General features: G+C 26.8%; 1 protein-coding gene across 1 annotated transcript; it reads right to left on the bottom strand.

Annotated features, from left to right (window-relative positions):
* Positions 1-17,370: 17,370 nt before the first annotated feature.
* Positions 17,371-24,519, bottom strand: LOC114370494 (receptor-like serine/threonine-protein kinase ALE2). The gene is made up of 8 exons (XM_028327857.1): positions 24,105-24,519; positions 21,772-21,885; positions 21,595-21,693; positions 20,543-20,911; positions 20,194-20,460; positions 18,979-19,368; positions 18,631-18,871; positions 17,371-18,132 (listed from the first exon to the last, which is right to left on the bottom strand). The coding sequence occupies exons 1-8, from the start codon at positions 24,187-24,189 to the stop codon at positions 17,436-17,438; spliced, it is 2,262 nt and encodes a 753-aa protein (XP_028183658.1). The 5' UTR covers positions 24,190-24,519; the 3' UTR covers positions 17,371-17,435.
* Between the last annotated feature and the right edge of the window lie 1,405 nt (positions 24,520-25,924).

The following is a 25,924-nucleotide window of genomic DNA, read 5'->3' as shown; positions in this document are numbered from 1 at the left end:
ATAACAAAAACTTTGATTTTTATGAAGGTATAAAAAGTGTCACAATTATGTCCTATTATATAATTCAATAATAAATTAATTTTGAATTTTATAATTTAAAGTCAAATTATTTTCATGAAACTTAACATTAAGGTTTAATTATTTTTTTATAGATTAAATTATCAGGATTTATATATTTAGAGATTGAAATAATTATTTATTTTTTAATTAAGAGTTTATTGTTAAATTTTAAAAAAAAAAGTTTAGTGATTATATATTGATCGTATAAAATAATTTTATATAATTAAAAATTATTATTTTAATTAATTTTAAAATAATTATTATAAAAGTTAATATATTTTGTGAAAAAAAATTATTGGTTGGGAGAGATTAACTCCTTTAAAAGAATCTTAATACTTAAAAAATTAATCTTTTGATTTTGAATCGAAAGAAATTATAATTAATATATATAAGTGATCTAAATCAAAAAGGGTAGATTAGTAAATCAGACTCGATCGTCAAATAAGAATGATCAAATTGACAGTGCTGAAATGAAACACATTTCTCACTGGCATCACAAACACAAAGACTAACAAAAAGTCAAAAGCAATGTTATTGGTTCTCATTCAGTATCATAATCAACATCATCGTAGCAAGAAAAAGGAAATAAGGCGAGTGTTTAGTCGTGTTTTTAATATTTTTTCAAAATAATTTTTAACTAAGTAGATGGGAGGAAAAAAATAAAAAATGTAAAATGAACACGAGTAATAAAAATAGAAAACTAAAATAATTTTTTAAAAGTTAAAATGAGACTGATATATTAATAAAAGGTATCACAAAGTGTTATCCCTAAAAAGAATACCTCAACATAAGAAATAGAACAAAAAGAAAATAAAAACTCAATTAACCTTAAACAACAAATGGTTGCAATACTAGTTGGCAAAATAATAAGCCAACATCCCGTGATCCATATGTAGAAGTCACAACCAAGACAAGGTCTGAATCGGTCACAAAATCACTTTTGCATATGTTACACTTCATGTGAAATCAAAGACTCTGCAAATCGCATATTTAATGATATAACAAACTCTATGCATCCTTTTACAACTCCAGAAAAAATCATGTTACACTAAAGAAATACCCCACCAATGCTAGACCTCACACCAAATCCAAAACGAGAAGATATACCCAAAAAAACAAGTACTGCAAATCCTCCCTATCAGTCCCACAAAAAACTCACTCATCATCCTCCATCATAACCCCCTCCTCACTAGAGTCACATGAATAGACAGTTTGTCTAAGATTAACCTCCAAGAAAAAGTCAAGACCTTAGATGAGATATCACACTTTTAAAACGATCAAAAGGAGGAATTTATCACAGTCAAACTATCAAAAACCTCATATGTGATAACTCGAAAGGCCAAGGTCATCGAAAAAAAGGACTCGTCATTAATCCATAACTATGTGTTCTCCATCATCAAATCTAATCAGACCACATAAAATAAGACCTCCATTTGTTGTACCACCACCAGCTCAAATAGAGCTCTCTGCCATTTGTTTTATTATTATTTTAAAAAATGAAAAATAAAGAGACCCAATGCATGAGAAAAAAAATCTGTTGGCTTAATATTTTTTTGGGTACACAAGATCGATACGTTTTAAGAATTAAAAATCATGTTTTGTGTGTCTAAATTAAATTATTATTTTTATTTATATATCATTTTCAGCTTCATTTACATTTTTTTTTCGAAAAATATATCTTTGCAAAAGTAATTGGAATGCTCCTTTTGAATTTCGGTTTATATATTTGCCTCAGTTTAATATTTTAATATTAAATAATTAACTTTTTTATTTAGTACTGCATACAATTTTTATTACTTAATTAAATTTTTTTATATACGCGAACAAAATATATCTCTTAAAATCAAGAGTTATTCTACTTTAAAATTATAGTATTTTTTTTCTTTCCCATGTTTGCATTTTTCTATTGGTTTCATGTTACACGTAGCCTATCGTTTTCAACGCGTAGGAGTAGGTCACCACTACCAGGCAAAAAATTGAATTGGTGATTGATTGCAACTCTCCATCCACCTCCTCCACTTCTTCCATACAGAGCCTCCTAAAAGTATGGTGAAAAAACGGGTTTCACTCGTTTTGGACTTTTGGCCCCTTTTTCTTTTAATGGAGTTGAGATTTTCAACTAGTGCTACAATCTATCCTATTTTGATCTGTCATAAAATAAATCGAAAGAAAAGTGAGATGTGAACCCATTTTTTATTAAAAAATAATTTAATATTTCATTTTTATATGATATTTTTTACTCTATGTTCAATGATATTATTTCATTTTTATAATATTATAAAATTTCTTTTTATGTTATATTATTTCTTTTGTATTTTTTCTATTCTACATTTTCTTTTATTCTTTAACATTTTTTATATTAAATAATACATGTTTACCAAAATAATAACATTTAGTTAATATCTATTATACAATAATAATTAAATAATTTTTTAGTCCTCTAATTTATTTTTTATATTCAATTTGGTTTTCTAATTTTTAAAACTTATTTAATTTGATCCTCTAATTTTTCAGGTTCAATTTGATCTTTTAATTTTTAAAGATAATTTCTTTAAAAATATGTATTTTGTAATAGTTTAAAATCACTTAGTTGTGATTTTGAACCCTCATAAAGTCTAATTTCTTACCATTTAGATTAAATGACCAAATTCAATCAATTTGAAAAATTAAAGGATCAAATTAAACTTAAATAATCAATTAGAGGACTAAAAAACTAATTTAATCTAAACTAATAGTTTAATTCTTTGTTATAAGACAATCAAAGTTAATTAATGTAAAGTACTTTATCAATAATATCATAAATTAAAATATTTTAAATAATGATAACCAACAAAGTTCTTTTTATAATATTTAACACAATTGTATAAAAAAGTCAACAATATATTTTTTTTACTTTGGAATCCTATAAAATTGTTTTTACATGAAAATGACTTTTATTACAAAAAAATTTAAAATCACTTACTCACTATATCAAAAATTATTTTTTTAAAATTTTTTTATGATAAAGAACACAATTATTATTTACGAAAGATAATTATTCTCTACACTATTATGAGTGAACCATTACTTTGCAAATATTTAGCAAATTAAATTACTTTTAATTTTTTTTATAGAAATAACAATTATTATTCACGTGGGACAATTATTCTCTACACCATTATGGGTGAACCATTATCAAGAAAAACTCTTTTTGTGAGTGTTTAATATAGTTACATATTAAAAAACCAATAATATTTTTTAAAATTTGAAATAATATAAAATAAATTTAAATATTTTCATAAATTAATATTTATATTTTCAGGTTCAAATTTGTGTACTAAAAATAAATTTAGATCTAACTAGTTAATATATTTATTACAAAATGATTTATTATTGCAAAATATTTTTAAAATACTTACTCATTAATGTCACAAATTAAATTAAATTTATTTATTTTTAAGATAGATACCATAAATATTATTAAGGAGAAACAATCTTGCTCAACATCGGTATGAACAAACTATTTTAGATGACGAAAGTATTGGAGTATTTAAATATTTTTTTTAATTTGAAATTCTATAAAATTATATATACTTAGAAATTGTATAAAATAATGACATAAATGAACATTTTGTTGAATAATATTTATATTATGTGGCTGAAAATTTAATACAAAAAATTAATTTAAATCTAATCAGTTAATATATTATTACAAAATTTTATATTATCTTTATCGTAAATTAAATATTTTTTTATTTATTTCATAAATATTTTATTTTTTTTCATTTTAAGAGCATATAAATAGCTAATTATGTTTGTATTAATATAAAAATTGAATTTTATATATAAGAAATTTTATTTCTTACATAAAAAATTCTACTGTTTATTTTTAATTTGAAATCCTATAAGATTAGTTTTACTTAGAAATAGTATAAAATCAATTTAATTAATCTCATAAATAAGCATTTTGTTGATTGATATTTATATTATAAGATTGAAATTGTGAAACTAAAAATAAATTTAAATCTAATTAGTAATAATTTTACTATATGTTTAAAATTCATATATTAAATATATCTTCATTAAAAAATAATTTTTTTATTAACAATACCATAAATGTTTAATTGGTTTAATGTTTATATAATAAAAATCACAAATATTATTCATCAAAGAAAATTGTAGTCGAAATTATATTATGTGCCACAAAATTATTTCTTCAAGTATTTTACATAACTACATACAATATTTGATACTATCATAAATTATAATAATTTTAGTTATGATAGAGATCACAAATATTATCCAAAGATTCTGCTTATCCAAATAGTTAACACATTTGATCTCTTTAGTTAGAACAGCTAAGACCATAAATAGTAACTTTGAAATCTTATAATATCATTTATAATTAGAAATCATTTTTACATAAAATATATAATATAATTTTTTTTTATTAAAATTGATTTTTTAAATATTTTTTTTACAAGATAATTTTAAATTACTCATTCAATAAGAGACAATCTTACTCAAGACAATAATGAATGATCCAATTCTTTCTCCGAGTAGTTAATGCAGCGGCTTAGCAAAGACTAAAGAATATTTATTTTTATTTGGTAATCATTTTTATAATAATATACAAAATAACTATTAAAATAAATTTATTAAATATATTTGTATTACAATACTCTTAAAACACTTACTCAATAATATCATAAATTAAATATTCTTTTATGATAGAGATCAAAAGTATTATTAAAGAGAGACAATTATGTTTAGCACTATTATAGACAAATCATTGTGGGTGTCAGAAATCTTTTTTAAGAATTTAACATAACAACATATCAAAGACACAACAATATTTATTTTTAAGTTAAAATCCTACAAAATCATTTTGCCCTGAAAATCGCATAAAATAATTTTATGAATAAAATATTTTTTGAATAATATTTATATTATGTAGTTGAAATTTTTATACTATAAGTTAATTTAAATCTAATTACTTAATATATTTACCACACAAATATTTTGTCTTTGTTTAATATTTATAAAATATGGTTAAATATCATTTTTGCATAATTATATAATAAATTTTTTAATATTGGTTTATTAAACATATTTTTATCACAAAATATTACATATTGAATAATATCATAAATTAAATTAATTGTAATAGTGTGTTTTTTACATAAATACATAATAAATAGATTGAAATAAAGTTTATTAAGATGAAAACATGTAAGAACATGAACAATAGTTTTCATTTTAAATAATAGCTTGTAATGATTTAAATAGCTTAAAAATTAGAATTTGGTTGAATTATTTTTTTCTCTATTATTCTAATCATTGTTTCATGTTTAGAGAATATAAATACTAAAAAACTAATTATTTTTTTAATATATATATAATTAATTTTATAAGCAAGTGTATTTTTGAGCATGCATAAAACTAGAGAGACTCATGTAAATGAACAAATATCTTGCTAGCTTTTACTAACCCACAAAAAAGTATATTTTTTAATTAAGACATAAAAGCCCATGCCCACAATTAAAATTCATTAAATATTCTTGTTAAGCGGGCCAAGCTAGAAAGCCCATAATTTAAATGGGTTAAAAAATTAAAACTTATATTGTACGGCCTGTAGGTTATGTGGGTGACCCAGAGATCCAACCCAAATGCCCGACTTTACTTGTGATGGTGAGTTTTCCCCTAAAGGAAAGAAAATATTAGTGATTTTAAAGTTAGTTTTTTTTGTGAGAAAATTTAGCAAATATATGATAGAATTCTCTTTGATAATTTTTATAAGACTCAATCAACAAATTCATTATAATTAACAAATTGATCAGTTTAGTCAGTAACATTAAATATATTTTCACCCTAACTTTAAGGAAATGAAATGATAAAAATAAGATATTATTATATTATATAAATTTATATTTTTTTTAAATAGAATTGCGAAAAAAAATTTATATGCATAAACTTTTCATTTGGAAAAATTTTCTCACCCTTTTCTTTTTCTAAAATTAGTCTTAAAATTATGAAGTCATATTTGCTATGAGTTTTATAATTGTTGGGTGTTATTAATCAACATAAAAGTGATATTTTTAATTTTATGTTTTACTCGACCTTCATTTGGTGATTATATTATTTGCTTGTTAGAAGTTAATTTGCAATGTAATTATTAACTTTAATTTTTATTCTTATTTTTTCTTCTATTGTGTAAGAAAATGATAAAAATGTCTATTTTCTAAATAAATAAAAAATTAACTTCATTGTTAGACATTAGTCTTTTCCTTTGCTGTGTTTCTTTTTCCATATACATAAAGAAATAAATTTCTTTAGAAGGAAAAACTTTTATTTAAAGAAGATAATTTTATTAAATATTAAAAAAAACTTATTTGTAGAAAAATACAACCAAACTTATGAATCAGCTTGCATTAAATAGGAGATTATTAAAAAAATACTTAATTAAGTTATATCTAACCTTGAATGTAATGTTGTAATGCATTTTCATTTGTATTTGTTGAACACTTTTTTTTTATTCTCATTAAATTGTCATAATCACATGCTACCATTTGGAGGTTTTAATCTTTCCTTTTCAAATATTTTTGCCTAAAGAGATTAAGATTTCTCTTATGAATAACTTTATCATAATACATTTATAATTCAAATGACACAAATTATTTTCTTTTTATATATCATAGTTAGATTTCTAAATAATAATTGTCGATTTCAAAAATAAAGGCTACAATTACTTCATTAGTCAATTTCAATCTTAATTTAATTCTTGCGTATCTTAATTACTACTTGCAAGTAATAATTTTCTTAAATATTAACTTTTACAATTAATAATAATACCCTAACCTTCAATACAATGTTCTTGATGCATTTTCTTTTTTATTTTATGAGCAATTTTTTATTCTCTTTAAATTATCATTGGCTACCAATTTTTTTATAATCAAATAATCATTAAAATCACTACTGCTAATTACCTTCTATTTTTTTTTATCACATACATTTTGCTTTACATTTTTAGCTTCCAAAATTGACAACAATTAATATTAGAAAATATGATCCATTTTAAACTTGTTTGCATATTCATTAATTTAATTATAATTGACCTAGCAATGAATAACTTTCATTTACAAAAGAACCAACATGTATTGATAAAATGAATCCTAATAAAGATTAGGCTAATAATGTGTTCCATTATATCATAAATAAAGCAAAGATAAAGATGGTATAATTCCAAAAGAAATAACTCTATAAAATATCACTTAGTAGATAAAACACTAAATGCAATTCCAAAAGAAATAACTCTATAAAATATCACTTAGTAGATAAAACACTAAATGTGTGTGCATGAGAAAAATATAAATCGAAAACTTTTGCATTGTAATCAATTATAAACATGCAATAAGAAAAAGATTAATTATTTGTAACTAGTAATGATAGTTAATGTACTATCTAATAAAAGGATAATCACCTAAGTATCTCTAATATAAATAAAAAGTAATTCATTGAACTACAATTTCTTGAGATGATTCAAGAAAAAAAGGATGATCCTCATATATTACAAAAATTGCATGATTATTGTACGTATTATCTAAAACCCCTTTCTTCAAGTTTAAGAATGGAGACAAATGAGTTTTGTCACAATCTCACTTTAGCACAACATTAATATGAGAATGGAACAAAAGACATATTTAAGGAAGTAAAGTTTAAATTTAATGACTTTTTTGAAAGTTTGTACATCATATTGTTTAAATTTAGTGACTTTTTTGAAAGTTTGTACATCATATTTACTGGCAATGTTGATAACAAATGCAAAATATTAAAAGTAAGGTAAGACTCTTTTCATGATGTTATAAGGCTGGGATAATTATATTCAACATTTAATTATTTTGTTATCACTTTATCTAATAAAGGTTCATTCTTGGGTTAGGATTGATTCATCTTTGTTCGTATACCAAATTAGACCTAGGAGATATGGAATTTTAAGAACTTAATTTACAAACATTTATAAATTAACAATATCTATTTGTTTTAAATATTTGTGAAAACTAAATTTACAAGAATATGATTGTGCATAAATTGTTGTAATATAATAAAATGAGATTAAAAGACAGCCTAAAATTTCTTTGGTGAAAAAATAATCACTATAATTAACAGTGTAGAATTAGGGACGAATGAACTTGAAATTAGGAGAAATATATGTTTTATTAACATACATCATTATATGACTAGTTTTTTCACAACAAATGCATACTTTTATTCTCTCTTTTTTACCAACATTATAGTCTCTTAATCACAATCTTCATAACCATTATAATCAACATTGTTATCGTAACCTAATGTAATATTTTGTGTCTTAGAGATGTTGGTAAACATTTTGTTCTCGTCATTGAAGTTCTTACAAACTTGTTTTGTTATCCAACTTCAAATGAGAAAATAATGCTTATTAATGACAAATAATTTATCAAAGGATTTGGAGTTGTACATTGACATATTGATTGTTTAACTCTTGTAAAAATTATACTCTCACCATTCCTTTTTAAGTTTCAATTTTAGAAAAACAAATATTTCTATTTACCTATCATTTATAAAATTTAAGGTTACATTAATAATTTTTTGTCAATTATATCCTTGTTTATCCTAATTGTTTTATACACTTTTCATAAAATTGGATAATTAATACATTGAAAATTTTGTGGATCAATTAATTACTATATTAATATTGGTAATTTAATTACATAATATCCTAATTTGTATATATTAGCTAATAGTATATTCAAAGTGGACTTGTTATTCTATCATTTTATCTACGCCCAATGTAATGACCGGATGCCACTACATTGATAACTAGCATGCAAACATAACACTAAAGTTCATTTTATACAAAACTAATTTAATTTATTTATGAAAATGAATATAATTTTTTTTTAGTTATGCATCATTAATTTTGTCTACCACATCAATGCTCACCCAAAATTGAAGATATGACACATTGAAATACATCATAAAAGCGTTATAGGTAGTAATTATGCCTATGAGACTACAATACAAATATAGAATAAAAATATTTCAAATGAAGTGGAGTGTGTACAAAGGTGTACCCATGAAGAGAAAATACAACAAAATGGGGATAAGGATACAACACACATATACACACACTAGTTGGTTGCACATTATCTTAAAGGGGGAGTGACAGGAGGAACATTAACAGGCAGATCCTTAGCACGAGCAACCAAAATTCCAAAGACGTGAACAAAATTAGAGAACATATAACTACTCCATTTGAGGCATAGGAGATTCTAACATCTCTAGTATACCAATCATATTGGAGGTCGCAGTCAATCATCCACGACCTATTGTCTCCAATTGTAGTCTCACTAAACTCAAAGCGAAAAAGCCCTATGGTAATCCTGACATTTATTCCCACAAACAAAATATTAGAGATTATCATGGTTGTGCACTAATGCAGGTGTAAGCTTACAAAAGAAACAAGGGAGATATATATATTATTATACATATTTGAATTTGAAAGCAACAAATTCTGCATACTATATATTGTCATATAAACATTTGAAATATAAGAGTCAAGATATTTTTAACGTAAATTGAATAATACTTATCATACATAATTCATCATAAAATGTATATGCAAACACATTCCTAGAAGATTTCTACTAGTTCAAGTAATTAGCCCAAATCTATCCCTTAGCATGGAATCACACATTCTAACCATTGGGAGACATCAAAATTTGGTCTATAAAAACAGGTAGTTGTTAGAATAGATGTATGTGAACAATAGTTTATCATGCCACAAAGTTTGTAGTGACCTCAACCTCATATAGGGATTGCTCATTTACTTATCCTCAAGGCCCAAGAATCCTACCCATTTTTTATTTTATAACTTGGTTGAGAGAACTATCAAACAATTCCAAACTTCCATGCCTACTCACAAATGCACTCACCCGCTACGAACCCATGAATCTATGCATGATTATATAGTAAATCTTATATACTCCCAACACATAATGTCAACAACATCTTGTGAAGGTCCTATGCCAGTAATCTTCGTATCACACGTTTGAGTTTTCTCATCATCCATTCAACCAATGAATAAGAAAAATCTTAAGTTTTATGGAAGGAGAATTTAGAGTTCCATTTTCAATCTAATTAAGTTTTCATATATTAATCCTTTATAAAATGCTTAATAAAGTTTTAAAGGTTTGGTGATTAGTTTTCTAGGTTAACTATCTTACTATGATATTACCAAGGAAAGGTATTATATCAATTTTGTGTGTGCTTATGAAAATGTTTAAATTTTACTAACACTTAGTGAGAATACCTAGTGCCTTCCTAGATTTCTTTGTTGTCTTGTTTTTAGTCTAAAAGTCGTAGTTAAGTTCATCAACTAAATGATTTCTATAAAATGCAAGCCATGAATGAAAACATGATAGTAATCGTGATAACAATAAATATAAAAACATTAATTACAATAAGTAAATACCACATTCGCAAATAATGCTATCACAAATTTACATAAACTGCAAGACAATCATTAGCTATCGCTGATTCATCAAAGAAACAAACCAAATCGTAATTGTAAATCAATACATACTATTAGTAAATAAAGGATTCAAAACATAGACTTTATTTTCCAACAAAAGATAATGAGATATGGAGGGAGTCTCTGTTGGTTGAGCAAAGTGTGTGAGTTGTTATAAATCCCCTCATATTTGTCTTTAATTCCTACGAAAATAAAAATTAATGAGATTTCCGTCTCCATCAAATCTCTTCACAATAAAATAAATAATTAACATATACATGTGATATGATATAATGCCACATACATAATGACATGGTAATATAATCCATTAATTCATAAATCACAAAGAGAAATTATATGTAAGACTATAAGTTCCTACAGGTATTCAACGTAATTTTTTTTTAAAAAAAACTTTTCAAAACCACAATAGCATTGTCCGATCAGAAACTATAGAGTATAGATAGTTAATGTATTTTCATGTTACAACAACAACAAAAAACATTAAATTCAAACCAAATATTGGACCATGCTAATTCTTAAAAAAAATGGCCATTAAGGTATAATATATGAATATAATGATATAAATAAAGAATTTAGTGGTATAAATGTCTAAGGTTAATATGAAGTTTAAGTGGGAAAATTATTGAGAATTTTATAATTCCTAATTAATTAACATGAACAATATACTATATTATAACATTTACATTAGTTATTTATATTTAGATGAACTCAATATAAGTGAATCTAATTTAGTGAGCTCATTGGACTGCCAATAGAAAATTGATATGAGCTTAATAAATGAAAATCGGTTTGATTCATTAGGAAATAATGAGATCCATAATAGGTTAAAACTTAAGACATGGTTATGGTCCTCGAGACATCAAATCAAGAAACAATTTCTTTTATCTCCATTTGAATTAAAAATGAAAGTCCGATAAGGAATAAGGTGATTTGGTTGAGAAAGCTCATAAAACTAATTGTTTGTAATCGTTCTTGTTTCGTTGCGTTTAATCAAATGATATAAAAATTGGATCCATGTGATTTAAGGAATATCTGAATCCTTAGAGTTTGATCAAACAAATGCAATGGAATAAGAATGATTACAAATAATTGGTTTTATGACCTTCCTCAACCAAATTATCTTATTCATTACGGGACCTTCATTTTCTCTTCATATGGGAAGAGGAAAAATTGTTTTTTGATTTGGTGTTTTGGAAATCATAATCGTGCATAAGGTTTTAACTTATTAGAGTTCTCATTATCCCCAAATAAATCAAATTGATTTCTTTTCATTAAGCTGATATCAATTTTCTGTTAAAGTCTAATGAACTCACTGAATTAGATCACTTATATTGAGATCATCTAAATCTAAATAACTAATGTAAAAAATATTATAATATAATATGTAGCTCATATTAATTAATTAGTAATTATAAAATTCCTAAGAGTAAAAATTTATATCACATTGTAGATCTTTAAGTCTATTTCCTAAATTGACAAAGAGCATAACCTAATACATTTTGTACGTTTTTTATTTTTTTTTTGCCCAAAATAGTTTGAAAACTAAAAAATAGAACAAATTGGTGTATGGACATCTTTGAAATGAAGTCATGAAATAACAAATGATATATAAAATGAAAGCTAAAGGTTTTCAGTTTTCAATTGTCCATGTTTTCATTGCAAGAAGGTCAACTTTGAAATAGCTTAACCTTTTCATTTCAATTTTTTTTGGACCATTTTGTATCCATTTAGGTTTAGTTTCATTTGAAAAAAATGACATTAAAAATGTTATGTGTAACTTCTGATATTAAAGAAAAAAAATAACTCATCTTCAAAGAAAAAACACCATATAGCGAACATACTTAACATCCATATTTCATTTTATCATGAACAAAACATCACGCATTACATAACAACCATAAAAAATGTGATTAGTCATCAACACAACATAGCAACAAATTCATATTAACACTAAATTGACAACAAATGAAAAGAAAAAGAGCAAAAAGTAAGTTTTCTTACTAGGGAAAGTGTTTTTGCAAGTAAACTTCAAGAAAAAAAAAGGGATTGAAATTTCAATTTTGGTGAAAAGGCTCCAAACTCAATGAAATTTGCAACTCCTCAGTATAAAAAGTTTTGATTTTCAAAGTCATATAAAGGAAAGAAAAAGGGTGAGACCTTGGTTTTGGAAAATGATTTAGAAGGGGTTAGACCATGGTTTAACTCTTTGTAGAGAAATAAGTTAGGGCCAATGGGTAACTAGCGTTTTTTAGAATGTCTTAATCATAATTTTAATACATTCATTAATATATGTGAAAATAAATACACTCATTAATACAATTATTAATAATTTTATTATTATATTTAAGACACTCATTAATAAGGTTATTTTTTATTACTCCCTCTATCTCATTCCCATCCCATAAGGTTATTTTACACGAACCAAGAAAATCAATAAATAAATTAAAAAGACTATCATTAATATTACAAGGGATATAAGTGAAAAAATAATTAATATTATTTTTAAAATCTAAAATAATAATTATTTTAAATTTTTTTTACACGATAGCTACCGTGGAACCAAGAAAGTGACAAAAATATAGACTTTTGAAATGTAACATTTACTTCAAAGTATATTAATTACAATTGACTAATGTTAATCACTAATCCTATACTTGACTTTTCTTCCGTGTAATTAAATTTGTTTTAAACAATAATTTAATGATCATAGTAATCAATATAAAGTTTTTTTAAGACAGCAATCAATGTAAAGATAAGAATAATAAATGATTTTTGAAAAGTCAAACATTATTAAAAGCCAATTTTTTGTTGTAATATTTAATGATAAAAATTAATTTTTCATTTAAACCAACATATCTTTACTTAGTTGGTAGATGGTAAAAAAATTTAGTATGTTTTCATGTTTTGATTTTTTCCTGTATAAAAAATACTTTTTCTCTTTTAAAATAAGTGTCATTCTAGTTTATTTCACACAGATCAAGAAAAGTTAATAATAAAATAAAATAATAATTTTATAAAATTAATCTTATAAATAGATAAAAGAGAGTAATATTAATATTAGATTTAAGGTTAAAATATAATTTTTGTCCTCCTATTTTTTTAAATCTGTAATTTTAGTCTCTTTATTTTTTAATTGAGACATTTTTGTCTCCCACTTTTAAAAAATTCACAGTTTTAATTCTCTTATTTTTTTGATTAAGACATTTTACCTTCCACTTTTTAGAAAATTTGTTATTGTAGTCTCCTTTTTCAATTTCATACTTGATTATTTTTTTTAATGAATTAAGCTTGTTTGTAATTAAATAAATAAGAAAATAATTTTCATGTTGATTATTAATAGACACATGACAGTTAATTGAGTATATAGATGAATATTTAAAATCATTCACAGGGATTAAAATTGTAAATTATTTAGAAATAAGAGAGGAAAAATGTCTCAATTAAAGAATAGATAACTAAAATCGCAAACTTTTTAAAAATAAAGAATAAAATGTCTCAATTAAAAAATACGGGAACTAAAATTATAGATTTAAGAAAATAAAGAGATAAAAATTAAATTTTAGCTTGGATATAAAAACTAAAGTAACATTTATAAGAAATGTTAGTGGAAAACACCAATTAATTAATGTTACATTAAAAACTCAATGTGATACTATAATTATTTTAGGATGTATGGAGTAATTTCTTTAGAGAATGAAAACTTATTAATTCAATGATTTTTTTATATTTTCAAAATTTAATATTAAGTTGTTAATTAGAAATTATATTTAATGCACTAAAACTGAAAAATAAAATATTTTTTAAATTAAGGGACCAAATTAATTTTTGTAAGATAAAATTGAACTATGTAATAATAGAGGGACTAAATTGAACTAATTAAATAAATAGAGAGTCCAAATTAGTAATTTAGCCTAAATAAACAAATAAAACGTTTTTCTCTAACTTGATTGAAAGGAAAAATGATAAAAATAAAATCTTATTCTATTGGATAAATTTTATGATAAATAATCATGTTAGTACTAAGTTAGTCTTCAATATGCTCCATGATATGAAATGACATGTTGGTATATAAATTTATTATTTGACAAAAAATTATTTCTTTTCTATTTTTTCCTAAAATTATTCTTAACAATGAGATATTTTTATGTTTGGTACAAGATTAATAAAAAAAATTGGGTGTTATTAATTCTTGTAAAATTAATATATTGTGTTTTGTTTTATTTACTTTGATTATTGTAATAATTTCTTGAAAGAATTTTGAAAATTATATTGTAATTTAGTTTTTTTTATTGATAAATGTTAGTGATTAAATTGCTAGTTTTTTTAATAGGAGGTTTTAAACTCACAAACTCAGAAAATAAAAGGTTTTAAACTCACAATTATTATAATTCAGTTATTCACTTCTTCTTTTTTCCTATTTATTTATTTATGTTATCATTTTTTTCTCTTACGTTATGCGAAAACTATTGTAAAAAATAATATATTTTAATTTATAATAAGCTGCAAACATTACTTTTTATGTATGAGTATTGTTTTATCATTTTTTTTTGAATTAAGATAAATATTGATGTAGAAATTAAACAATTTTAACATTAAGTCGAAGACTTAGAAATAAAAATTTTCCATTATAAAAGAGAATAAAAGCATTTTTTAAACATGAGATTAGGAAGTGAAAGATTTGTTGATTGGATTCTGTTGTGGGTGATAGAAAATTAGAAAGTAATAACGATGGCAAAGTTGATATCGGACTACTTTAAGGATGGAACAATATCGGTTTATATAATGGAAATAGTAAACTTGATTGATGAATTAGTGATGTCGTTGTTTCTAACTGAAGAGGAAGTGGATTTCAATTCTGATTCAATATTGAAAACTAACGATGAGATAGGTATTCAACTAGATTGGTTATCCACTGAATTTCTAAATAATATAAGATGTTCAAGACTTCCGGATCATTGATTTGTTTTGAAAAAAATGTGTTCTTATAATGTTACGAGGAACATGAATATATATATTTTTAAAGTAAATAGTCACTTTTGTCTTTGAATCAAGATGAAAATATAAAATTTAATACCTGAAAATATAAAAAGTGCGATAAATATATTTAGACATTAATAACAGATTGCGACTTATTAGTATTATTATGTGTTTATAATTTACTGTTCCTATTCGTTTAATACTTATGCAATATATTTTTTAAATTTCTTTTTAATATATATTTTTATTATTTTGATTTCATTATCAAACCTTAATCTTTACTATTAAAAAAAACTTTATTTTATATTTTATAATTTTATTAAATTTCTAATAAATTTCTCACTTTTAATCTTTAAAAGTATTCCATATCACAATTTCAACTTAAGTACCCTCATATTTAGATGTCTAGAGTTTTGAGTAGAAAAACACAATCGGCCACAGGTCCAAATTTATTTGTTTTAAAAAGAGAATTTAATCAACTATTTTTTTAAAAAAATCTCACAAAATTTAAACTAGATAAAACTAAAGTGAAATTATAAATCTTTTTCCTTAATATATATATATATATATATATATATATATATACCTCAAATATGAAAGAATCCCTTGAATAAACCTTATGTGTTTCCATTCAAGAGAACACTTATTATACATAATATGAATTAAATGAAAAGACAAATAAAGAATCCAAATAATTTAAAAAAAAAAAATACAATAATGCTCAAACTAATACAAAAGTTAACTTTAAAACAAAAAATTAATACAAGGTTTATTTTTTTGTCTTTGGAACATAGAGTTGTATCTCTGGCTGATTTAGGAGTTATAACGATCTTGCATTTCATTTGACATACTATGATAGAGTACATAATAAAGATTAATAATTAATTGAAGAAACAAAAAAATTCAAGAAATAAAGAATTTTATTTTATTTTGGAAAATAAGTAGTTATATGGATTAATTAAAAAACTAATTAACAATTTGATAGATGGATAAATAGATAGATAATCAAAGTATAAGAATTCAAATCTTATGCTATATTTTACTATTTTTTATTCCTTTTTCCATAACTTCTCTTCTATATAATTCATTATTAATGTTCAGATATATTTATCACACTTCTTATACTTTCGGGGACTAAATTTTACATTTTCATTTTCGAGGACGCATTTGTCACAGAGTGAGAAGACGAAAAGTAAAAAAAAATATTATGACAAATATGTCCTTATGCTGACAATTCACGTTGGTAATCATTTCAATGACAAATTTGTTCCTTCGTGCTACGTAGATTTATTAACGCTAACAAATGAAAGTTAACGACATAAGATATTTATACACTTTTTATACTATCAGAGACTAAATTTTGTATTTTCATCTTTCAGGGACGCATTTGTCAGCAAATTACATATTGAGAAACAAAAGTGACTATTTAGTCATATTTTTTTGTTGGTCTTTGCAGTATAACAAGATTGATTGAAGTTTTAATTGTAAATAATTCAAACTTTTTTTTTTTCAGAAATAAGTTTAACCATTTGAAATTGAAGTTTTAATTGTAAATAATTCAAACTTTTTTTTTTCAGAAATAAGTTTAACCATTTGAAATTGAAGTTTTCTCCGGACGTAACTCCGGTTTGAACACTAACCTACACTACACTTCAAATTTCCACCTTGTATGTCAAATTCGTCTTTCCCCAATCCGAACACGAAAAATGTAGAAATTTGAGGAACATATCCTATACAAGTCAGCAACTCTAAATAAGCCCTTCGGGCCATTTTGAAACTGCACATTTTAAAAACGCAATAATTGTCAAACCTTTAAAACTCAGTAACCATTGACAAGAATCATCAAACCTTAAACCCAGTAACCATCATCATTCCAAACACGCTTGGAAGGATGTACCACACGTTCACTCTGACTTCGAGTAAGCTTAGTAAATGGTAGCTTACTCTTGGCTATTCTCAAGGGGCCTGATCTAACCCGGTGCCTGATCGGCAAAGAAATCTCATCTCCATTCAAGCTTGAAGCTGAAAACGGTCTGTTTTCCATCATTTCAAGATGATCAGAATTGAAATCCATTGTGATTAAGGTTGATGCTTGTCCATAAGCTAATCTTGGGGCTAACTCTTCAGCATCCAACCAACTGCTATCAGAAAAGACAAGTTCACCTCCAAAATCCGAGGCCCAAGCAGAAGACTCCTTGTTACTCTCATTGGTGTCGTTGTGGATCAACTTAAGAGCCTGCACAACTTCACCCATAAAAGGTCTCTGATTGACCTCCGGGTGTACGCACATGAAAGCAATACCAGCCATCTTTGCCATGTCATCAAAGTCATAGCTTCCAGCCAAAGATGGATCCACCAGCTGTTCTAAACCTTCTCTACTTCTCAATAGTGGGCGAGCCCACGTTACAAGATTCTCCTGCCCCTGAGGTTGAGACATGTCCACTGGTTTTCTGCCTGTCAGAAGCTCAAGCAGCACAACACCAAAACTATAAACATCACTTTTAACGAGTAAATGGCCTGTCATTGCATATTCTGGGGCAACATACCTGCAAAATTGAATAGGTAGAAATGGCATAAGTTGAAGGCTAGGAATTTACAATGGCATCAAAAAATGATTTTAATCACACATGATTTATAAGCCACGGGCATTACACAAATTATGCAATAGGTTGGTGCCCATGGACTTCAGCAGGAAAGAAAAGACAATCTGAATAATTCTCGGGATGGGTTAATAAGCACTGTGCTCAGAATTTGTGTTTAGCTATCAGATTATCTCATTAGTTAATTGATGTAAAATATACCAGAGTTGAACAATGTCCAAGAAAAAAAAAAATAACTTCAGATATTGAAGAATTTTATGGTGATGATTGATGACAAAATCTAATGTTAAAGAAATGGAAAAGCCACACAGCATGTGAGAGGACACCGTTAGTTACGCACAGGACCCACCCTCACATGTATCTGTCAGATTCAAACCCAGCGTGTAGTGGAACTCTAAAAAAATTACTAAATCAAAATGTTGCAGACGAAGTCTTAAAACTTACCCAAAAGTACCCATGACCCTTGTAGAAATATGACTATTTCCTTCGGTCGCTTCTCTTGCTAATCCAAAATCAGAAACCTTGGGGGTAAAGTCATCTTCTAACAACACATTGCTAGCTTTAAAATCTCGGTGAATTACAGGAGGAGTAGAATCTTCGTGTAGATAAGCCAATCCTCTTGCAGATCCAAGGGCAATTTTTGTCCGTGCTTCCCAATTTAGAGGGCTCCTTTTCTTGTCATCACCTGCAGGATCATTAACAAGAATTCAATTTAACACATGGCAAGGCATTATAAATTGAACAAGTGGCACACACCCAAAACCGTACCAAAGAAAATATGTAACCAATTACCATGCAAATGAGACTCAACACTACCATTGCGAAAAAGCTCATAAACCAAGCAACGCCTTGGCCCTTCTATGCATATACCAATGAGTTTCACAAGATTACGATGATGCAAGCGGCTTAGCATCTCAACTTCTGCAACAAATTCACGGTCTCCATTCTGACCATCCCTTGTTAGCAGCTTAACTGCAACTTCATTTCCATCATCCAATGTCCCACAATAAACACGTCCAAATCCTCCTTCTCCTAATACTCTCTGAGAACTGAACTTAGTTGTTGCTTTCTCAAGCTCAGAAAAGGAAAATGTTTTAACCGAGAGAATAGAATGAGCGAGAGCGGACGCAAGAGACATAGATCTTGAGCTCATAATTCTTCTTGACAACATAAATTCCATGCCTGCATAATAAGAATACATTTATTTATATTTCACTTCCATTATGATACAGTTTACAGGAAGTAAATAACCAAGAGTCCAAGAGAACATAAAGTGGATTTCACTACTCTATTTGATTTCAGGTATATTTCAATAACCACCAAATGTGAAGGACATTTCACTAATCTTATTGATCCTATATATAGCAATACTAGTGTCTTTTTAGTTGAAAATATGATATAAGGATATGTTACTCCTGGTCCTAGACTACAAGTCAAAGTATCAATGACAGGCATAGTATCCCAGAGGAGCAGGCAAAGGCCCACCAAAGGATTGCCTTGAAAGCATTTTTTTCCCATGTAAGAAAGGTAACTCAACTAACCTCTGGACAATAGGTGTATCCCCTTGCTAGTATATATTGATGGGAAAAAAATCTGTTTTACAATTATCATATAAAAGTCAAGCACAAAAAGCACTCATGTAAATCACAGAAACCTAATTTAACTGTGACACAAAACAATTTAATGAGGAGGCAATCTTCAAGACCTAGAGATCAACATACTGCAAATTTGTATAGTGTAAAACAAAAATATATATTTGCTTTTCCAAGAAACAGATATGACTAAACAATATAATCTTTGGCACATGATAAGGAAAGCATAGATGAAATTGCAAAGGGAACTGTACTCAACCAAAGAAATAATATTTTAGGCCACAATTTAGTTGAGTACAATTTACAATAAAATGCTTAGCAATCAAATGACAAATTCTACCAATTCTATATAAGCATCTGAAAATTATTTTGAAAAAAAAAACACACACACACACAGTAAAGTTCAAAGCTATACCAGATCTCTTGTTTAGACATGATGTGAATGCAGGGCCAACAGCACTTGATGGTCTCCTAATTTTCCTCCATTTCAAAATGATGTAAAATGCTCCAACCAAAACCAACAAGAGTACAACAGAAGATAGAGCAATGACGATTATTGTTCTAAGATTAATTTTCTCATTCTCGCTGTTCATGTCTGCAGTAATTGGAAGAACATTAATACTCTCCCTGGGCATGTGACCTCTCCCAGTTAAGGTTTCAGGTGGCCGAGGCGATGGTATACCTGATACCAACTGCTTTAGTCTCAAGCAGTAACATATGACAAGAATAAACTAAAATGTCATTAGGAGAAATGAAACAACTACCTGGATAAGTAATACACAAGATGGCATAATCACCAAAAAGGCTCCTATTAAGAGGAACTTCGTTGTGCCAAAACCGTTTAGACAACAGAACTGCAGTGGTATTGTCAAATTTTTCCCCAAGTGGAACCAAGTAAATATCAATTGTGGTTTTTCCCTGATTTTGACTGTCAGCAGTGACACCCATTATCCTCACCTGGCTCTGCTTCAAATATGTTCCAGAACTGAGTTCAATCTCTAACTCATCAATTACTGGAAAAACAGCCAAAGGAGCCGCATCCAGTACTAGTCTGACTTTCATGGGAAATACACAACCACAAGGTGAACCAAAAGGAGTTGCAGTTAATGGATCTGTACAGATTTGGCTACAAGCTGCCAGAAATTTTTTACTCAATGAGAGTATGGTATTATAGTATATTTGTATTAGATAACAAGGAGGGGGAAATGCTATTTCACAGAATTCCGTGTAATTTGATCAGGAGAAGAATTGAACTCATGCCAACTGAAACTTCGAATTTTCTATTATGATGAATATTTATTTAGTCCCACTCCAGTAGTCCAGTGTATTAAATTTTAACTAAACCCATTAGGCCCTATCATATCTTAAGGATGAAGAGAAGTATTTAAGAAATAAGAGCTCAAAGGCATCTTGAAATAACGTCGAGAAACAAATATGGTCCAAATAATTTTCACACCACATTAAATATAGTAAATATATTAATATATTAATTTTCAAAAGAGACTTTTTTAATCTGAAGCATCAAACTAATTATATACAAAAGATTCTTCCAAATAATCCAATTTTTGACATTATGCTTATTTATGCTATCTTACCACATTTAACATAGTACCATAAATTAAAAGAATCAACTAAGAAGATAAATAAATGATAAAGTTTGGCATATTTAGTTTCAAAGAATCAATTATTGATTCCCTTGGTAAAAAAAGGATTGTAACTACAATATTGTATGACCAAAAAAGCCATTGAGATTTTATAAATAGTCCTGCTCCTGGTAAAAGTAGTAGCAGAAGAGTGTATAACTTCCAGGAGTTACCTTGGTCTTTAGAAAGGGATGGAGCGGCAGCATAAGGTTTCCCACAGTGGTGACGATGGTGATAATGAGGAAGTTGTGGTCTTGGAGTCGCAATAGGAACTAAATTAGAGAACATTAATTCTTAGTCTCAGAGCAAACATGAAGTATAACAAGTTATTGAAAATTTTGATAATATACCTTGATAAGATGGAGATTGCACAGGAGCAAAAGATGGCCCAGACGAAGGTTTAACTAACCACATTTTAGCTCGTTCAGCTGAAGCAAATGGCACATTCGTAGAAACCGAGTTCACTGCAGGAAAAGAACCTCCTGTCATACTCATACATAATGGCATAGTTCTAATATGCAGAGAAGACCTCAAAGTGAATTACTAAAATTATTTAAAAATAAATGAATCAGTCATAATCCTTTTCATGTAGCCAACTCCACCTAAGAAGGAAAAGGCTTTCACTGCTATTAAAAACTATCAAATAACGGAAGGGTACTATACTACAATCTTATTTAATTTACTCCAGCTTCCAATATTGTTTGATGATCAAGAGCCTATTACATTATATAGCACATCCTCCAAAACCCTTTCCAATATTCTAGTGGAAATGTAAACTATTATAAAATGTCTGGTACAACCCAGCAAGATGGTAAATGATCACAAAACGTACCAATGCAAGGAAATTGGATAAATAACTGGAAGGTTAAGCTGGCATTCTCAAAGAAAATTGATGAAGAAATCATGAGACTTAATTGCCAACCAATTTTAAGAAACTTAAGAAAGAATAAGAATACAACAAGAATATGAGAAAGTCTGTTCATAGGCAAATGCAATAAATTTAATTATCCTGTTTTATGGCACTGAGAAAAATATCTGTTTACAGCGAGGTCTTCAATCATTAAATACTCCAAAAAATGAAGCATTTAAAACATCATGAAACTATTGTCAAAAGATTAACTGATAGTGGACTCTACATTTGCGAGGACTATTGTTATTCAATACTAAGAAATAAAACAATACATATCCTTTCCCACTCAGATTTTCAAGGATTCAAATGCTAAGTCATTAGTTTTGCATAAAACACTGCAGGGCAGATGTTCCACAATACATGGTCTATTCTGTCATCATACCATGTTCAACTAATATTTCTTTGCCAAACAAAGGTCAGTACATGCATATCATTGGAGAAGGAGGCAAGTATATATTGACAAAGAGAAATGACCCAAAATACAATGTGTGTTAGGCTTCTTTAAAAACTGTAGCTGACACTATCTCATGTTCTACTTTACTACAGATTGTAACACATCCGCACAGATCAAACACTTACTCACAAATAACATTCAAGACACCCCTCTATTTCCTCCACTCTGCTTGAATCCCATGGTTTACATCCCCTTGTATTTCTTCATCGTGTTTTGTATGATTGACCCAAAATACTTAAACCATGTGACCTGTGGTAAGGTGTGGTTTCTATTTTTCACCTCTAAGCTATGATTGATGCACTTGCTAAAATTACATTCCATATAATCCATCCTACTGCTACTTAAGCCATCTGCTTCCCAAGCTTGTCTCCACATCTAACTTACCATTTATTCCTTCTCTTGACTCTCTAACTAGGACTATATAAGTCTGTGATATATTTAGATGTAATAAATAGAAACTTAGTAGCAAAGTTTGATGTTAACAAATATTTTGATATATTACTTGGCCACTAGAAATGAAGCAGCTTTAAAAATAAATTTATATGATCAATATTTAAAAGTTAGAACATATTAAGTTTTCCAAAATAGACTATTCTGGTATAGGACATATTTAAGTGTATAAAACAATGTGTATTTCAAAAATGATATAGCCACACATTTAGTCTAACAAGAACTACAAAGTAAGAAACATTAAAACAACTGTTTTTTATATGTAATTTAAACAAATAAACAATCAAGCAGAAAAAAATTAGACCAAAATTGGAAGAAAACAACACTAATTATTAAACACATGAACTCCAAGCATAATCAATAATCATAACTTTCTATAATTGATATGCTGTCAACATCTACCCACACAACTAGAATCCAATGGCCTGCGCCCTAGTCGAAATGCACCTTGAACAGTTGAACTTATTGACTTGAAATTACAATTTACCTATTTTTTTTTTCTGCAATCTGTTTACACCATATTTATTTGATGAGTATGGTATAAACATTCATTCTACGGTCTCTACCAACTAATTCCACAATCTTCATAGATTATTTCCTTCCACTGTTGTACACTTTCTCGCGTAACCATACAAAGACCACGCACCATTCATTGAAAACCAAACTTTCTCCAAATTAAACTAAGCAATTAATTAAGAAGCATTAAACTCTAAACAGAATACGTGGCAGACAACAATGTAGGCTCTCGTCAAATTGATGCTATAATAATTTGTGAGAGAAAATAGCATCAGCATGCGAATTACTAATTAAGATGAACAGTGCGAAAACGAAGGAAGAAATTAAGAGAAGCGAATATATGATGATGATACCTGAGAAAGAGAAAAGGAGAGCGAGGAGGAAGATACGCGAAGTCGACATTGACATAGCAAGTGTGCGCAAAGGCAAAAAAAGCATCGTCAGTAGTAAAACGCAGCGTTGAGGAGGCGGAAAAAACTCCGGGAGTACTTATCGTCTGCGCAGCGGCATTGAAGAGAGCACGGTGATGACGCGGAAGCTTCTAGATCCCAGAAATGCGGAGAAGAGAAAACATGCGAGAGAAAAAACACACACCGATATGTATATATATGCAGAAGAAGAAGAACAGGAAGTATAACAAAGCGAGAAAAAGAGAGAGAGAGAGAGAGAGAGGAAAATGGTGGATGATGATGAAAGAATTTATTGAAACAGTGAGTGAATGAGTTTTTGATGGAGTAATATATAGTGTTTTGGGAGAGGGAGTGAAGTGAGTGAGTGAGTCCCTGAAAGAAAATGGGTTTCCAAAACGACAAAATCAGAAGCAGTTTCATGCAGTCATTCGTAACCGTTATATATATCTTCTTCTTTTCTTCTTTCATTGACGCAATTCCCTAGAGGAAACTGGCAACTGATCCCATGTGAACGCGGAATCAAATCAAATTTATCAAATCAAAGATGTTTTCTTTATCAGGTTATTATCAAACTTCATCAATTATATTTGAAATTGGCCATTTATTTATTATTGAGGTTTTTAGGAATTTTTATTGCATGCAAAACATTAAGAGAATAAAAATTATAGTGCAAATAATTACAAATTAGTATCATAAATAAATTTAATTTTTAAATTTATTATTGTAAAAATGAATAATTTTTTATTATATAAATTATGAATTTATAATAATATAAAAAAGGTCATTTTTTATGCAGCAAATTTTTTTTACATGTGCATATCACGATGGCTTTTATTTTCATTACTATACCCAATAAAAAATCACCAAGGCTTTATATTTCAATATTTTTAATGTCTTAAATGTACTAGTTAATGAATTAAAAATAACATTTGTAATTAATTAATGCACTTCTACCGCATTTTTAATCCACTCATTACATTTTTGATAAATAATTTTATTTATTATTTTTTAATATTATCTTTAAGACACTCATTTATTAGGTTCTTTTTTATAGAAAAAAAGTAAATTTTAAATGTTTTCTATTAATTGTATTTGACTTGTCTTATTTATGATTATTTTTGCATGGTGTTCATCTAGTACTACATATTAGTGTAACAACTCGTCTTGCACGAGTCTTATGTTTACAATTTATAAATTTCTATATTATTATAATTTTTAATATATTTATAATATCTTTTTTATTTTAAATATATGTGTGTGTGCATATCCTTCTAAGTACATTAATAGGTACGGTATTCACTAAAAAAATCAAAACAAAAATAGATTTAATTAAAAATAAATAAATTTGAAGCATATGGTTATATACTAAAATAAATACTTTTAAAACATATATTAATACTAAAAATAAATAATTTTGAATTTTTATATTTATAATAAAATTATATTAGAGTAACTTAACTTATATATAATTTAAGTTATTTAAGTAATTTCAAATTACATGTATAAGTTTAAATTATTGCCTACTCATATCCAGTTAATAAGCACATAGAGTAAAAATTGATTTATTTTACTTATGATCTAAATTAAAAGATGGATCAAACAAAAATTAGTGATTAACAAACAAAATAATATTTTATATTATATAACAAATATATATATATATATATATATATATATATATATATATATATATATTCGTATATGTACACCTATCGCATGATGTCCATCATCTTCAAAACAATAACAACATAATAGATCAATTT

The sequence above is a fragment of the Glycine soja genome, chromosome 10 (assembly GCF_004193775.1).
Source record: "Glycine soja cultivar W05 chromosome 10, ASM419377v2, whole genome shotgun sequence".
NCBI classification, from domain to species: Eukaryota; Viridiplantae; Streptophyta; class Magnoliopsida; order Fabales; family Fabaceae; genus Glycine; species Glycine soja.
Note: the sequence above shows the minus strand (reverse complement) of the source record. Positions and strands in the feature narration are given on the sequence as shown.